At 36.0% G+C, this 17,206-nt stretch overlaps 1 protein-coding gene and 1 long non-coding RNA gene across 3 annotated transcripts; one reads left to right on the top strand and one right to left on the bottom strand.

Annotated features, from left to right (window-relative positions):
- Nucleotides 1–1,154: 1,154 nt before the first annotated feature.
- LOC131541956 (uncharacterized) lies at nucleotides 1,155–3,043 on the bottom strand. Its single transcript, XR_009271633.1, has 4 exons — nucleotides 2,975–3,043; nucleotides 2,429–2,478; nucleotides 2,156–2,294; nucleotides 1,155–2,022 (listed from the first exon to the last, which is right to left on the bottom strand). It is a non-coding gene; the product is annotated as an uncharacterized LOC131541956 (long non-coding RNA).
- A 1,309-nt stretch (nucleotides 3,044–4,352) lies between these two features.
- On the top strand, nucleotides 4,353–16,291 carry hemk1 (HemK methyltransferase family member 1). 2 transcript variants are annotated; one of them, XM_058778035.1, is made up of 11 exons: nucleotides 4,353–4,541; nucleotides 5,394–5,570; nucleotides 5,885–5,976; nucleotides 6,763–6,856; nucleotides 7,003–7,134; nucleotides 7,229–7,293; nucleotides 7,408–7,457; nucleotides 11,245–11,350; nucleotides 11,457–11,552; nucleotides 12,266–12,376; nucleotides 15,483–16,291. In XM_058778035.1, the coding sequence occupies exons 1-11, from the start codon at nucleotides 4,371–4,373 to the stop codon at nucleotides 15,523–15,525; spliced, it is 1,137 nt and encodes a 378-aa protein (XP_058634018.1). In that variant the 5' UTR covers nucleotides 4,353–4,370; the 3' UTR covers nucleotides 15,526–16,291. The 2 variants fall into 2 exon arrangements, with proteins under 2 accessions (XP_058634018.1, XP_058634019.1); XM_058778036.1 differs by lacking the exon at nucleotides 4,353–4,541 and adding an exon at nucleotides 4,613–5,239.
- Nucleotides 16,292–17,206: the final 915 nt, after the last annotated feature.

The following is a 17,206-nucleotide window of genomic DNA, read 5'->3' as shown; positions in this document are numbered from 1 at the left end:
AGATAGATAGATAGATAGATAGATAGATAGATAGATAGACAGACAGACTGAATGAAGTACAGAACGATAGATAGAACGATAGATAGATAGAATGAACGATAGAACGATAGAACGATAGATAGATAGATAGATAGATAGATAGATAGATAGATAGATAGATAGATAGATAGATAGATAGATAGATAGATAGATAGATAGATCGACTGAATGAAGTACAGAACGATAGACCGATAGACCGATAGACCGATAGACCGATAGATAGATAGATAGATAGATAGATAGATAGATAGATAGATAGATAGATAGATAGATAGTAGGGGTGGCACGGTACATGTATTCGTACCGAACCGTCACGGTACTGACATCTCGGTTCGGTGCATGAAGCCTTACGACGAATACAGGCAATTCACCCTCAATTCAGAAGGGGGCGCCCGCAGTAACGCAACGCTGTTTGATAACCGCCAGCAGAAGAACAGCGAATGCCATGAGTTGCGCACTTGAAAACAAAGCCCCGTACTAGACAGTGACCATGTGCTGATTCTGAATGCATCTCTCACATAGACTGACAAAGGAGTATAATTTAAAGGCTTGCGCAGTCAACTGTTTGCGAAATGGAGGTTTGTGCTCATGTATCCTACCTCTCTCCTTCGGCACGAATCCAAATATTCCATAATATTTCCATATTTGCGATGTAATGTATCTGAATGCTAAACTATTATTTATTATGTAAATGTACTTCAGTCGCGTTCCAACGGTGACACAGAGGCAGGTGCGCTGATGTTTGACTCACTGTATTTTATTTTGATAAAGTACCAACTGCGCTGTCAAGTTAGAAATGCTGGAACTGATGTGTGTGTGTGTGTGTGTGTACGCTCCAGCGCGATCACTTCAACTGTTTCCTTATAACAGCAGAATCAACTATAAACAGTTATTGTCTTATTAATAATCGCTGTATAAAGGTCTGCTTTTATTTGTGTACAATCACAATGAAAACAAAACAGATTTTATATAACATGTAAATTTATTTTAATTTGCATTACTGTCTGTTCAAAATAAATGAAAAGAAACTGAGCATAGTAGATTTTTTTTTTCCCCTGTTGTACCGGAATCGTATCGAACCGTGACACCCGCACCGAGGTAGGTACCGAACCGTGACACCTGTGTACCGTGCCACCCCTAATAGATAGATAGATAGATAGAGACAAACAGGTTGGTGCCAATTCAATTCAGATTCATTCTCATGAATTCAAAGGAAAGCAATTCTTAAATTCTGAATTTCATTCATTTAGCAAAGTGAAGGAGGCTGTTCTCTTTTATAGAACATCATCGGCTATATTGGGGCAATGAAGATGCCTACAGGGGCACAAGAATGTATTGTACCATTTTTTGTTGTTGTTTTTTTCATGCCAAAAAATTTGCAAGCAATTTACCAAGCTCTGCGCCCCTCCTCTTGCTTCTTCACTTCTAGGCATCTCAGGGGGCAGCAGCCTGGGAAACTATGACTTCAGTGTTTTTGAGGGACAAAGCAGCATTGTGAGGTTCTTCTCAGTATTTCAGCTTGAAGAATTACAGAGAGAGAAAGAGAGCTTCCTCCGGGAGGCTCAAAACACCAGAATGAGTCACTGCTGAGAATATATGTGCCATAGAGGACGCTGTCTGGACCGCTGCCAGGGTATTAGACCACTGAAGATGAATGAAATTTGGACAAGTTGAGAAGCTGGAAAAACATTTGTATGTACAGTTTTATGTTTTCTTTCGATTATATGACCAGTATCTGATGCTACATATTTATATTACGGAAATTAGAGGATTAAGATGAAATCTTACCTTCAGCTGCTTATAATCAGTACAACACATACTCAGTGAAACAAGACAAAATCCTTCAGAAATATTGCTATATATAATCACAGCTACAACCAAAGTATAATACCAAGAGCAGGTTAGAAATCCTAAATATGTCCTGCATATACTTCCCATTCTTTTATCATCCACATCTGGCACTCAGCTGCAGTGGGCTATTCCCTGTCATTGTGAAATAAATCCAGTTTAGATTATTTCTGTCATATTTGCAATAGAGAAAAATATTATGCAGTTTAAAATCAGTTCAACATTCTGGCATTAACATTAATGTAAATAACGATGTAAAAGAACTAACATTATCTTTTCCTTTTGGTGTTTTGCCACTTGTTTTATTAGGAGGAGACAGTTTAAAGGATGGGGAAATGGCATCTGGAAATGTCTTTGGCCAATTTCAGACTGTCATTTTTCAAACTCCAACTCTTCCTTTCAAAGCTCTAGAACAAACAAGAATAATAAAAGAATGGGTTAGGTCATTTGTTTTAAATATAATACCATTTTTATATTCATGTTTTTTAAAATATAAACAAAAAGCAATATTGTGTTTACATGTGAAACACTTTCTACTCACAAGACCCTATCAGGATACTGCACTGTGCATTTTATCTAGATGTAGCTGGTCTAGCGTAGATCGTGTGACAGATAGAAGAAAAATGAGAAAGAAAAACAGCACAAGAGGAAGATTGATAGATAGAATGAGAGATGTGTTGGAGGCGGTTGGTGATGCCCACAGTATCAGATATGGCATATATTCGAACTGATATGTCACAATTAACACAGTATGTTTACAAGATTTTACAAAATGTTTAAACACGAAAATGTATTTTTTGGATTGTCAAAGTTAACAGCTGCCAACAGCTCTGGAACAATACATTGCCAATAAATTTACACTGAATTGGATTTATTAAATTACATTTACATTACTGTAACATGGGTTGAAAAAAACAAAATCAGTATTTTTATTTGCATAATATTTAATAGGTTGCCTTGGCTTCAGTACAGTAACAATATACAAATAAAAACAATTATTTAATTTTTGCAAACAACATATCTTTATAATACCATGCTTTTTCTCACAGTATAAATGGGTCTTTAATGCATAAAAATAAATAACTACCTTTATATTTTAGAAAGGGGGTCTCTTGCAAGAAAATCATCACACTTCGGGACCCTTGGCATCAAAAATCTTAAAAAAAAAAAAAAAAAAAAAACCTGCTTTAAAATACTTTGCACTCTCCATAGTGGTTAAGGTTATGATTAACTTCATCATGATCACTTAGGTCTGACAAACAGTAGCATTTGTGGTAGTTTCTTTAAATGGTTAACTGTCTGAGTTTAACTGTAGAGTATCACAGGCCATGAAACCAGTGCATTCTTACTTTTCCTGGCAGGCATTACCAGTTTCCCTTAATTACACAGACGCTGTGAGCTATTATCACAGATTTGCTTCAAGGACAAAAAAATAAATAAAAAAAGTGTCTAAAAAGCTACATGTTTCTGTTTTTTTCTCGCTATTTCTTTTTTTTTGAATACTTTGAAACATTTTCATTCCTTTGATATTGTACTTTAACCCCCTTTATGTTCTTCTGTCCTCTTTAATTCACTTCTACACTTCTCTCAGTCTCATTTTTATTGACTCATGCCTGAGACAATGAAACAATGTTTCGGGGGAAACACAGGACTTACAGTTTAAATCATGTGTAGTGCTGCTCACAAATAGACTGAGGCTACACTCACTGCAACCCCTGCAGCACACAATAACAATCAGTCCCATCTGGCTGACAGCACCAGTCCTCCATCCCCCAATCTCTCCTCACGTGATCTCTGCAGCTCTCTCTTCTCGAACTCAGACTGCAGACAACAAGTCCTTTCAAAACTTCTGTCTTTGAAGTTTGTGTTGTCACAATACTGGACAATATGCATGAACTAAAATTTGAGCTCTAAGATGTACATAAACAATTGACCAATAACATAGGTGTTATGTATCAGGAAAAGAGGCACATTTGGGGCATAGATGTGTCACAAAGTTTCTAGTAGTTCAAAAAACATGTTATTCCATCAATATTTTTATTTTTTGTCATATTACGCAAAAAAATGGGGTGGGTTGGGGGTTTAGACCTGTTGTACCCCAAGCAAGAATTCATGGACTTTAAGTGGTTTTCAGTTTGAGTTAAATTAAGTTTATTATATGATATGTAATTAAAACCTAATATTTAGCACCTTTAAAAGTGAATTAATGCACTTGCGCTCTCTAGTGGTCATTTCAGATCACACAGTTGGGGGTAAAGCGTAAAATTATATTCAGTTCAACACATTTAATTACAGAGTGTAGCATAAACATAATAGGCAAAACACAGCGTTTTCATTGAAAAGGTTTGTCCCTTTCGTTTGGTTGCCGCATTATTGTATTATGGCTTTTATTTTGAAATCTGTAAAAGCATCGATGCGCACTAGTGACAGGAAGTCCGCTTCATGTACACGAATCGGTTCATTTGAACAGTTCATGTCAAGAAATGATTCGTGTATACTTTTACGTCATTGCAGTAGAACCTGACATCCATTACAATCAAGTCGTTTTTAGCGACATAATGTTGTTCATTAAAGTATTTTTTCGCCCCATCAAACAAATATTGGTAGTCGGTGCTTCAAATGCACTTACTATCAGCTCACTACGAAACGGACAGGTCTGAGCGTTCTCGGGATAGTGAATTAGTCAGTGTGCCTTATTTCATAAATTAGCATGCAAGTTTCATTTGTCTATTAAAAATTAATCGTAATAAAGCAAGATTTCCTGTTGAAATATGTGGAAGTTATGGTATATTATAATATAAAACGTGACTTAACATTGCTGTACTGGATGTGAAGGGAAAGAGATTTATGCGTGCTTCAAATGTGTCGACCAAAAAAGCACCTGTTTATTGTCGATCCTAACTCTTCTAAAAGCCTATATTTTCCTCTTCGTCTTTTGTCTCGTCGTTAAGAATTGGCGTCTGTAGTGATAACCGGTTTCCAGGTCACGGGATGAAAGAGTATGTAAACTGAAAAGCATCAATTTAATTAATGAGTGAAACAAGGCCGCTTTGGTTTGTAAATGAATCATTCAAAACGATCATTTTGTCAACTCGTTGAACTGATTCAAATGATCCGACTCATAAGATGGATTCGGACATTCGGTGCACATGGCATCTCATGTTACTTGGATCAAAAGGCTAAAACATGATGCAAGTTACATAATTTCTTCAGACAGTTATTCCACGAATGTTATAGCAGTTCAACGTTTATTATTAGCCTGATTAGCTTATAGTACAGAACGATAATGTTCAAGACGATTTGGTTTCTCAATCGATTAATGCACAGACTCAGTGTAGCGTCAAAACACAGAGTAAGTGCCTAATCTCTTATGCATTTAAATTAGTCACTCTAATCAAATAAGCAAAAACTGTGAGATATACATTTGTATGACTACGGCACTGACAATGTGCGTGTTTTAATTTTTGTTTTGTTTTTTTGATGCGCTGTTGTTGGTTGTATTTCAGAGTGTTGTGAGGCTGTGGTCAAGTGCAGCAGAGGGCGCTGTTGCTCCTCCAGCAGACTGCGGTATCACAGCAGAGCAGGCGATCAGACTGTGGGCTCAACACTTCACACTGCACGGCATTTCAGAGCCTGTTCTCTCAAGCCAGTACATCATATCTCATGTACTAGGCGAAAAAACTGTGAGTTTCTGGCTCGTCAAGTTTTGATATAATGTAAAAGTTCCATAAGACATTTATGTATATATATAGAGAGAGATACATATGATAATTTTATTTTGTTTTGATACCAATACAACTAAAAATCTATTGTACAACTAATGCAGGCGTTTAGTGTGTGTAAAATAATAATTTATTATAATAAAAAAAATAAAAAATAAAAAGTTAAGTACTTTAAGAAATTAGCTTTAAATTCACTCCCATTCCCTCCTCTTTACAAAATCAAAGGAATATCTATTTCCCTTTCCATGACACTGTGTCCTTGTCTTTGTTGAAAGCTGGAATGTGTGCAGAGGAAAAGGCTGAGAGACACCCTGACTGACCGGGAGAGAGAAAGAGTGTGGGAATTATGCTCCAAACGCCTCACAAGGTACTACATTTCACTACAACTTTACTGAGTTTTTAATGATTAAGACCCTGTGCACACATGTGAAGGCCTTCACAGAACTTCATTTAAGTTATTTTGAATTTAGTTTAAAATGTTATTTGTTATTCATTTACTCTCTTTAGATTATCACTAAACCATTTCCGAGGACTTTTAACTTCCACCCACTGATCATGTCGTATTTATGTCTACTGAAGGACAAAACTAGTTTTCAACCGGTATGTATGCAAATAATAAAATGAAAAAAGAAATGCGAACAAAATTGGTAACAGTTTACAATAAGGCCACATTATTTAAGGTTAGTTTCTGTGTGAAATAGCAATAAACAATACTTTAGATACAGTCTTTAAAAATACAGCTGTTGGTTAGTTCATGTTAGCTTAAATAATATTAACAGATACATCTTGATTTTAATAATGCGTTATTACATATTGAAATTAACATTACCTAAAGTTTTTTTTTTTTTTTCATTTTTAGTTCATTTTAACTGATCTAGTTAACTAATGTTAGCAAATACAAGATTGTTACCACAAAGATTGTATAAATTAAATTAAGAAACGATGAGATGTAAACAAAATTGAACAAATAAATTAACACATTTAATACAATATTTCCTAAAATTCACAAAACAAAATAAAATGTTTGCTATCTCACTCTATATTTGGGACTGATATAATGTAGTTAAAAGTACTGTAGCTGATTCATGAAAAAGACCAGAAACACCAGAAGATAGATTGCTTATTGACCTTTGTCGATGTGTTTTGCTTTTAGGATGCCTGTACAGTATGTGATTGAGGAATGGGACTTCAGAGACCTGACCCTGAAGATGAAGCCTCCTGTGTTCATACCTCGTCCTGAAACAGAGGTGAAAAACTTCAGTGACCTAGTTAGCACGTGTCTGAATTTTGCAACAAACTGAGAGTGGACTTCAAATGGACGTGACTTTTTGGATAAACACTGACTGTGTGTTTGAAAACATTTATTTCCATTTGGACCTGCTGGTTTGTGTAGGAGCTGGTTAGTCTGGTTCTCGAGGACCTCCGGTTGATACGGGAGGAATCACACATGACTGATTTACGATGTTTGGAGGTGGGCTGTGGATCTGGAGCCATCTCTCTTAGTTTACTACGCAGCATTCCACAGGTTTGCACTTTGTCTTTTTTTTCTAATTATTTATCTTGCTCTTCCGAGTAATGTAGCATGTCATCTGTAACATCTGTACCCATGATTCTTTAAGCTCAGGGTATTTGCTTTGGATCAAAGCCAGACAGCAGTATGTCTTACAACGGAAAATGCAAACAGGTGACCACCAGCACCTTTGACTATATAAAGCTTCTATATTTGGATCTTTATTACTTGATGATTTATTATTTTGACTCTTCCATATGTGTCATTATCCTCTTTTGTTTGTTCCAGACTGGGTCTGCAGGACAGACTAGATGTTCTCCATTTAGATGTGATTAAGGGTAAGAGTGACTCAAATGACAGATAAAATCCCACTCAGCAATGACTAGACATAACAGTTAATTATTATTGTGAGACTGACTTCCTGCGAAAGTGGCAATTTTTGGTCAGCACACTACGGTGCCTGCGAGGTGACATGATCGTTCACTTAGTTTTGTCATGTCCATGACATCATAACAGAATTTATTCTGGAATGCAGTTTAAATTTAACATAAGCTTTATTTAATTTTATTTCTGCTAAGTAATAGACCATAAATTCTATATAGTGTTTCATTGAAGAATTAATCATTCACGTAATTTCATTTGTAAATGAAAACACAAATGCTCATTTATCTCACACACGGGCATAAATACAATCATAATGTTAAAACTTTATTGGCATACTTGTCAAACGTTCACAGTATTTGCAAAATATATGGTAGGCTAGCAAATATAGCATAATTACACAAAACGTTAACTAGGTAAAGCGATACACAAATTGAAAGGGGAAATAAGCATGTATAACAAATATAAAAATATAACCCTATAAGTTAATGTAATAATAATAGTAATAATAATAGCCTATACAAATATTAAATGTCTAATGTTAATAAAAATGTTTTATGATAATATCTGATAATCCCGTGTTGCTATGATCACGCAGGTTTGTTTACGCATTGAACTCGTGGCCACAATAAAAATATGTCGTTCCCTCAGCATAAGAAGTCGTGGCCACGAGAAATGGATGTTGTTCCCTTAACATAGCATCTCGAGGCCACGATGTAAGGATGTCGTTACCTCGACAAAATGATCTCGTGGCCACGACAAAACTAAGTGAACCGACCATGTCACCTCACGGGCACCGTAGCACACAACAAACGTCATTTCTGGTCAACTTGCCTATTTTACGTCACTGACTGTTATCTGGTGATTAATTTTTAACAGCTTTTAACATACAAATGTCCCAAGAACATTTTATTGCAAACTTATCAGTAACATAACGCAGATACATAATATGAATATAACTATGTATTTAAATTTGTAACACAACATTATATATTAACAAATAATAAAACACACATACATATGTATATAATTCAGTTGTGATTATTCGCATGATAATAATGTGTAAATATAAAAACCGAGGCCTCAGGCTCATATTTTGCTTTCACATGGACGGTTGTGGCTCTAAACTGAAAATAACATGATATTTTGGTCACCAGATTGAGTATTTCCTTTAATAATGGTTATAAAATGGTTCTCAGGAATAAGCTATCGAGATCTATTACCTACGTAATCGTCATGAAATTGAATTTTTATGAGGAGAACCATGAAATGTAATTTTTAAGATCCAAATGATAATGAATTTAGATGGAACACAAACCCCAAAGTGTATCGCTAAACTGTTCAATCATCTGGATTCAGGTAGCCTTTCTAAGTAGAACGCGCTGTTTGTGTGTTCGTCTTGATCTTGAATCTTGCCTGACAGATTTGAATAAATGAAGGTTAAGGTTCATTTGACAAAAGCTGACAGAATGGAAATATTTCTTAGGGAAAGTGTCTTTTTCTCTCTCTTTCTCTTTAAGAAATGCCATAGGGAGATTAAAGCCAGGTCAAGACTAAATGTGTGTTGCATGTGTAATTTTGATTCTTTGCTGGTTTCTGTTTAGTATATAGAGAGGAACTGCAGTATGAGGGAGTGACTGGCATCTTTGATTGTCCCATTTCCTTGATTTTCTCTCTGTTTGTTATGACTGGCCGAAGTGAAAAGCGCATTAGTCACAAGCAGACCTGCACGTAATCCACAGCTCTGAATTCCACAGTAAGCTCCACGGATTCTGTAAAACTTGAATGTCAGTCATTCAAAACACATCCCACGCTCCTTGTATGTTTATTTACTAAATACTGTGGCTAAATTTCATCATGCTTTCAGATGCCAGTAATAAGCTCCGTTGTCCATATTCCAATACATGCCACAAAATTTCCACCCACAATCCGTGAAGAAACTAAAAAGAGTTCAGAGATTCATTGTGGGCCTTATCATAACATTCATAATTGATTTAGCATTAGCGTGACTTGAGCGCTGGTAGATAATCGAGACGGTTCAGCCCAAATCCTAGAAGGTCCTCTAAGGTAGTGACATGGAAATGTTCTGCTAATTCCAGGGATTTATCAGGCTTTTCCTGTTAAAGCTTGTGCCTCTCTTCCCACTAGATGGCATTAAAAACAGCCAGCCTGAATGCTATATATCAGATTTTTAACTCTCTGTGGCCTACCCACATTACTATTATTAGATTCTGAGATGAACTTGTTTGCTTTTTAAACGCTGCACTTCACTGACCATGTAAATGCAGGTACTTCTGCAGAAATGTTAGTTAAAAAGTAAGTGTTGTTTTGGGTAACGAGTTGTTTATTGAGCTAGTAGGCATAAATGGAGGCTTTTCAGGAGATTCATGGATCATTGACACTAATATGTGTTTTGACAGCCATTTGTATACGTCATATACTGTACGTGTGAGTACAGTATACATGCATGAGAAAATCAAATACTGTCTTACTACTGTATGTACATATAAATAGCACCTGATACAGTTTAAACTATATATATAATATTTACACTACTGTTCAAAATTTGAGTAGTAGTTTTAAGAATCTGTTATGCGCACCAGGGATGCATTTATTTTATCAAAAATATAGTAAAAACAGTAATATTGTGAAATATTTTTACAATTTAAAATAGCTTTTCATTGAATAAATTTAAAAAATGTAATTTATTTCTGTGATGGCAAAACTGAAGCCTGAGCCCTTCAGCAGGAAAATAAAGTCTAATTTAATAAAGTCATCAAACGCTAAATTCTAAATTAAACTGAGATAAAGCTTAAAACTACATAAGTTATTGATTTCCTGATTGATTTATTGATTTTTATTTATTGATTTTTTTTTATTTACATCACAGCAGCTGGTTATTAGCCTAGGATATTTTGGCCGCTACTTTAAAAACTGTCGCTGCTGAACTTGACTGATACTGCACGGATCTGATCCTGCTTTAAATGGGACTCATAAATAATAAATACTTATATGCACAGTTTTAAGGCAGCTTTAATCATCTTTTTTGTAACTTCATGGCTTAATAATTAGTGGTTCTCACTTCTAGTCCTGGGGGCCCCATGCTCTGCACATTTTGCATCTCTCCCATATTTAACAGCCATGAACTGAACTAACGAGCTGATGATCTCAATCAGGTGTGTTAAGAAAGGGAGACATGCAAAATGTGCAGAGCAGGGGGCCCCCAGGACTGGAATTGAGAACCACTGGCTTAATTGATGACATAACTGTAATTGCATACTCGTAGTTTAATTCGGGCTTTAATATAGCCTAATAGAGCGCGCGCCGGCCTGTATAACGGCTGACAGGAGAGGAAGATTGGTTTATATTGACATATGGCCTGCCAACATCTCATCTGAGCGCAGTTCAATGATGTTCTACTGAAGCTCCTCGTCTCCTGTACCGTTTCCGCGCTCATTGGCGCTGAAGTGAAGTTAGAGTGCGTGTCTGAAAGGTCTCCCGTTTGATGTGTTCGTAAAGAGGTTCTGCATCTGAATAAATGCAATTCTTTAGCAGTTGTGAGTGGGGTGGCCAACCCTAGGCCCCGCCCCTGTGTTAATTTCTTTAAATAGTTTTAACGCGTTAAACTGAAAATTAATCGCCTGCGTTAAAGCACTAATTTTGACACCACTAATATATATATATATATATATATATATAATTGCATATGACAGCGAGAGAACTAAATGTGTTTTGTATTCCCAGACGCAGATGCGATACTGAGCAAATGCGACCCCGTTGACTTTCTAGTCAGCAATCCTCCCTACTTGCTCAGTCAGGACATGGAGACTTTACAAACAGAGATACTCAGGTTAGGCCAACATGCGGACGCGCTCAAAATGTGCTTTAACCTTTGACGTGCATGTTTGAGAACGTCTCATGTAACCTTTTAACCATCCCCACCTCTTCCCTTGAAGGTTTGAAGACCGCAGTGCATTGGACGGGGGTTTGGACGGGCTATCTGTGATTCGCCCGATTCTGGCTCTGAGCTCGAAGCTCTTAACTCAGCAAGGGTAAGAAGTGTGTGTTTGTCTAAAACCATCATATGTGGTCTGGCAGAGCGACTGGTTCTCTTTGAATATTCTTATTTGAGTGGCCTTTTAGCTGAATGCAGTATAAATAGTATGGTATAATCGCGCTAGCACTTAGAAGCTTTCCCAGCATATCTTAAATGCTTCAGGGAATCGAGTGCTACACAGTTCTCTGTAGTTCAGTAGATAACAGTATTCCAGGGACCGTACATACAAGACATAAACATACACGCATGCATACACAATAACAAATAACACAATTAGCCTTTGGTGATGAGAGTTGCAAAACCTGTCTTGTGTAAGGTGATCATATTCCATGCCCGTAAAATGACAAATTTAATAAGCATTTCACTGAAAAGATGAGTGATAAACTTGTAATTGCCTGAGAGCATTGGACGTGTCGTTTTTCTAGTCAGTGAATGTCAAGTGGTCTAAATAGGGTTTCAGATTTCCTTGGGTGTCTTATTATGTGTCCAGTCAAGACTTGTTTCTTTCGTAGAAATGACACATGCTGTCCTTTTATAGATACCGAGAACCTCTATTGAATAGGTTTATATCCTAGCATTAGCTTTCAGATTTTCCGTCTCAGATGTACTATTCTTCATGACTAATGGCTTACGAGATTTTTTTTACTTCGTAAAATGTCCACCCAATCTTTTCCTCTCTTATGCTTTTAAATGCCTTTGTCTGTCCAGGCGCGTTTACCTCGAGGTTGCCCCATGCCATCCTCCAGTCATTCAGCAGCTGATAGAGGAGATGTGGCCAGGGTTGCTTTATCTGGAAACCCGTTGTGACCTCACCAACAGGTTAGGTTCTTCTGTTAACGTGACCTGCCCTTTTTGTTGATGTTTTCTTCATTTCAGTGAAGTTTTGCTACAAATGCCTGTCAAATGTTGGGGAAAAAATATTTGGGAGTAATACATTTTCATTCTATGAATGTTTGTTCCTAGACAGAGTCCATGTTACAGTGTGAGTATGAGTAATATGGAATTACTTGCTCAATAGCAAATAAGAGGGGGAAAAAAACCCTGGAAAATTCAGTGCATATTAAAATTGTGACTTCAAAGCACGGAAAATCTTAAAAGAATTAAAAATCGTAAACAATCACATACATTTCTGTAGTGAATAAATGTTTAGTCGTACATAAGTAAAAAGAATAATAATAATTATAAAATAAATGTATATGAAAAAATATATAATTTTTATTACATGTAAAAAAAAGTTATTATAATTGTTTAATACAATTTTAATATGTATAATACTAATTATATTATTTCATAATAAAAAATTATATTTTATATATAATGCAAATACAGTACATATTTTTAATATACACTGAACAAAATTATAAACGCAACACTTTTGTTTTTGCCCCCATTTTTCATGAGCCCCCCTGTCAACAAGCTTGCCCCCTTTGGCCCCTAAATTTGGAATCATATACCATCACCAAATAATTTTGGGTGAAATGCGCAGTTTGTCCTGTAAACTATATAAAAAGAAAAACAGCTGTTAAATTCAAATCTGCATTCGCTGGCTGGCACAGAGCCAGAGACACACACGTTTTTAAAGTACTACGCATTATAACGAATCACATACGATTCTGTTGAGCTTATGAATGCAAGGACCAATCAGAAGCGTTCAGATGAGTCATCACAGAAGCGATGTATTTCAGTATACCAGTATTTCGTCATCGCGCTGACTGAATTCTCTCCTCAGAAACAACAAAGTGAAGATGTACAAATGTAAGTAAGATATTCATTTCACGGTGTAAACGGCTTTAGAGATTATTATGGGAGTTTTTGAGAGTGCTTGAACTTGCTGGACTGAAGTGAAAATGTTCTTTGCTAATGTAAACGTTCTTTGCTCTTTTTGTACAATGAAAGTGTTATGGGCTAATTAGTAACTTACAATATTTTAATTAAATCCACATAAAATACAAAGTCAGTCGTATTATGTTTATGGTATGACACTCATTTTATGGCATGACATCTGGTACTTAAGTAAAAAGCAAAGTTTATGCAAAGTTAATATTACACTATTAGGCTACTTTGCCCATTATAGATCAACTAACAATCTATAAAGGTGCAAAATGCATTTACTTACACATATTTGAGAATCGAGATATTTCATGATATATTTTGGGAATATTTTGAATAAAAAAATAAAAAAAATACATAAGCCTATATCAGTTATACACTGGTATTGTGGCTGCTGTGTGTCATATGACAAGCATGAGAGACCCCCCTCACTCGTGCCCCTCAAAAATGATGCCCCTGACATACAAAATTATTTGTCAAAATAAATGAAACATGATGAAATATTCATTTTAGTTGAAATTGTTATAGATTACTTCTAGAGATTGCAATGATACATGCCATGGTGAAAAATGACTGAATTAATAATACTTAAAGTAGGTTTAGGATGAATTTTTAAATTGTGCCCCCTAAAAGCTCAAGTGGCCCCTGTCTGGCCCCTCCCCCAGTTACTGTGGTCTAGAACTGCACCTGGATGGCAGACAGCGTGTATGGCGTTGTGTGGGTGAGCGGTTTGCTGATGTCAATGTTGTGGATCGAGTGGCCCATGGTGGCGGTGGGGTTATGGTATGGGCAGGCGTATGTTATGGACAACGAACACAGGTGCGTTTTATTGATGGCATTTTGAATGCACAGAGATACCGTGACGAGATCCCGAGGCCCATTGTTGTGCCATTCATCCACGACCATCACCTCATGTTGCAGCATGATAATGCACGGCCCCATGTTGCAAGGGTCTGTACACAATTCCTAGAAGCTGAAAACATCCCAGTTCTTGCATGGCCAGCATACTCACCGGACATGTCACCCATTGAGCATGTTTGGGATGCTCTGGATCGGCGTATACAACAGCGTGTTCCAGTTCCTGCCAATATCCAGAAACTTCGCACAACCATTGAAGAAGAGTGGACCAACATTCCACAGGCCACGATCAACTCTATGTGAAGGAGATGTGTTGCACTGCGTGAGGCAAATGGTGGTCACACCAGATACTGTCTGGTTTTCAGACCCCCCCCCTTGATATGCCACACCTGTGAGGTGGATGGAGTATCTCGGCAAAGGAGAAAGTGCTCATTAACACAGTAACACATTTGTGAACAATATTTGAGAGAAATAGGCCCTTTGTGTACATAGAAAAAGTCTTAGATCTTTGAGTTCAGCTCATGAAAAATGGGGGCAAAAACATTATTTATAATTTTGTTCAGTGTGTGTATGTATGTATATGTGTGTGTGTGTGTATATATATATATATATATATATATATATATATATATATATATATATATATATATATATATAAATAATATGTACATATAAATGAATATTTTAATGTGTGTGTGTGTTATGTTTAAATTTATTTTGTGTGAATGAAAATATTCATTTTGTTATTTACTTAATTTCAGTTAGCAAGTGTCTGACAAACGTGTGGGAAAATATTTGGAAGTAATACATTTTCATTCCATGAATGTTTGTTCCTAGACAGTCCATGTTACAGTGTGATTTCATGAGTAATGTGGAATTTATTGCTCAATAGCAAATATGTACTTAGGCTTTGTCTTTCATGGAATGTTTTAACTAATAATAATAATAATTAAGTTTCATATAAATTGGCATGCTAAGATTCTGATTTCAAAAAAAAAAAAAAAAAAATATATATATATATATATAATGTGTGAGCTTTTGTCCAAGTCATGCTGGATCATCACTCCATTATTTGTTGTAATTTTCCTTATTTCATACAAAAAAAAAAAAAATCCTGTAAATGAAACTGATGCAACCTTAGTAGGCAAATCTAGTAAGCAGTATTAAGTACCAAGTCAGCAGTATTACATGTTTATAGTATACTGGTAAACACACTGTTATTCTTTTTATTTTATAGGCCACGATTTTGCATTTTACAGAAGAAAGGAGAGGATGACTGAGCCAAAGGACAGAGGAAATACAGGCATGAAGACGATCATTTGGTATAACACCACACTAGGTAGAGCTAGAGACTTCACCATTAGCAGTTGGCCATTAAAAAATGCCTTCAGCCAAACTGCATATGGCACACTGCCAGTCTCCTTGCCATCCTGCCAGTTCCCAGCATGCACTGACTTACAAACCTGCCAATCCTACCGAGAAGCTCCTTCCTGAAAGCTGGCGACCTCAGGTTTCTATTTGTTTTGTGTTGTAACCTACTGTTGTTATAGTTTCTATGTTCGCTTTCCTTTTAATTGGTGAGCGTGTGTATATGTGTGTGTGGCTGTGGTTTGTTGTGGTGAGATTGCATTGATTGTGAGTATGTGCTCAGTGTGCAAGTGTCAGGGTGCAGTAGGCTGAAGGTAATTATTGAGGCCTTTTCTAAGAACTCCCCCTCCCAGTCCTGCGCTAGTCTCTCCCTGGAAGTAATGCGCTCATTCTGCGAAACAGCTGGCCCATTGCCGCTAGCTCGCTTGCTCAGCTAGCCCACAAAGACAGACAGACAACCCGACATGCTCCGTTACCGCAATGTGTACAAGTATACACAAATTCTGTCTGTTCTAGTCTGCTAATGAGTGAAACAGAATTTGACACACACTGCCTCTTTTCTCTGATTCTGTAATGTGTATTAGAACGGAGTCTAAAAAATTAAATAAATAAAATGTATTTATTTATAGTTCTTGTAGGCATGCAATGCTATAATAAAAATAATTTTTAATACCTTTGTTTTATGCTTCTAAATTCATATTTGCATCTATAGCAACAGTTTAGACTGGAATCTTATTGATTAGATAATCAAATAAGAACCTTTTCCAGAGCAACTGTTAAAATAGATCTCATTGATTACCTTTTAATACTGTTTTCACACACATTTTTTGCATATAAAAGTTATTTACATATTTACGACACCAGCAAATTTATGTAAGCTTGCACAGCACTGAGATCGAGTTTCAGAAAAAGCTCTGCCTCGGTTTCTGGGAAATTCTAATCACGGTGCACAGTAAGAATGATTCACTGAGGAAAATAGGATGAAGAAACACTGTTTATATGTTCCTGTATACATCTTTCATTTTTCATTATTAATATTCTGTTGTGCTTGTTCATCCCACAGCTTTCTTTTCAAAACATTCATTTCAGCACACCTAAAAAAGGAGGCATTTCTAAATGCCTCTGCTAAAGCTTGATGGTACAATATATTGATTAAAATATTTTTTAATTGTTTATATTTCTAAAATGCAAATGGAAAATATTTTTAAAAATCCCTTGTTAAATCTATAAATTAAAACACCAAAGATTATATGCAAATTATATGCAAAACCTCAAAAAGTGCTACAACATTTTGAAATAATTTAGCAATTCTTATATACACTTAATAACAAAATGGGATTTCAAAAATATTTTCCATTTAATGTATAAAATATCCCTTTTAAATTAACTGTGATCAGCTGTAAAACAATTATGGCCCTTGCTCAGAATAATCTTGTATAACACATTTTGTCCTGATATGATTAACTAAATTGCAAAGCAATTTCATGCACATTTGTTCATCTAATAATCCTATTATTCTGAGATTACAATTTTGAATGACCTTGTTTGATAGTCTTACTGGAAGGCCAGTACTTAGAGATCTGAATCTGATTG

Source organism: Onychostoma macrolepis, chromosome 06 (genome assembly GCF_012432095.1).
Source record: "Onychostoma macrolepis isolate SWU-2019 chromosome 06, ASM1243209v1, whole genome shotgun sequence".
NCBI lineage: Eukaryota > Metazoa > Chordata > Actinopteri > Cypriniformes > Cyprinidae > Onychostoma > Onychostoma macrolepis.
This window is presented reverse-complemented; position numbering and strand designations above follow the sequence as displayed.

Bases quoted from the DNA above. Each gene is read 5' to 3' on its own strand.
- hemk1 (XM_058778035.1), top strand. From the start codon at position 4,371: ATGATTCGTGTATACTTTTACGTCATTGCAGTAGAACCTGACATCCAT. The intron at 11,553-12,265 runs GTAAGAAGTGTG...TTGTCTGTCCAG, and splicing joins AAGCTCTTAACTCAGCAAGG to GCGCGTTTACCTCGAGGTTG. The intron at 12,377-15,482 runs GTTAGGTTCTTC...TTTATTTTATAG, and splicing joins CGTTGTGACCTCACCAACAG to GCCACGATTTTGCATTTTAC.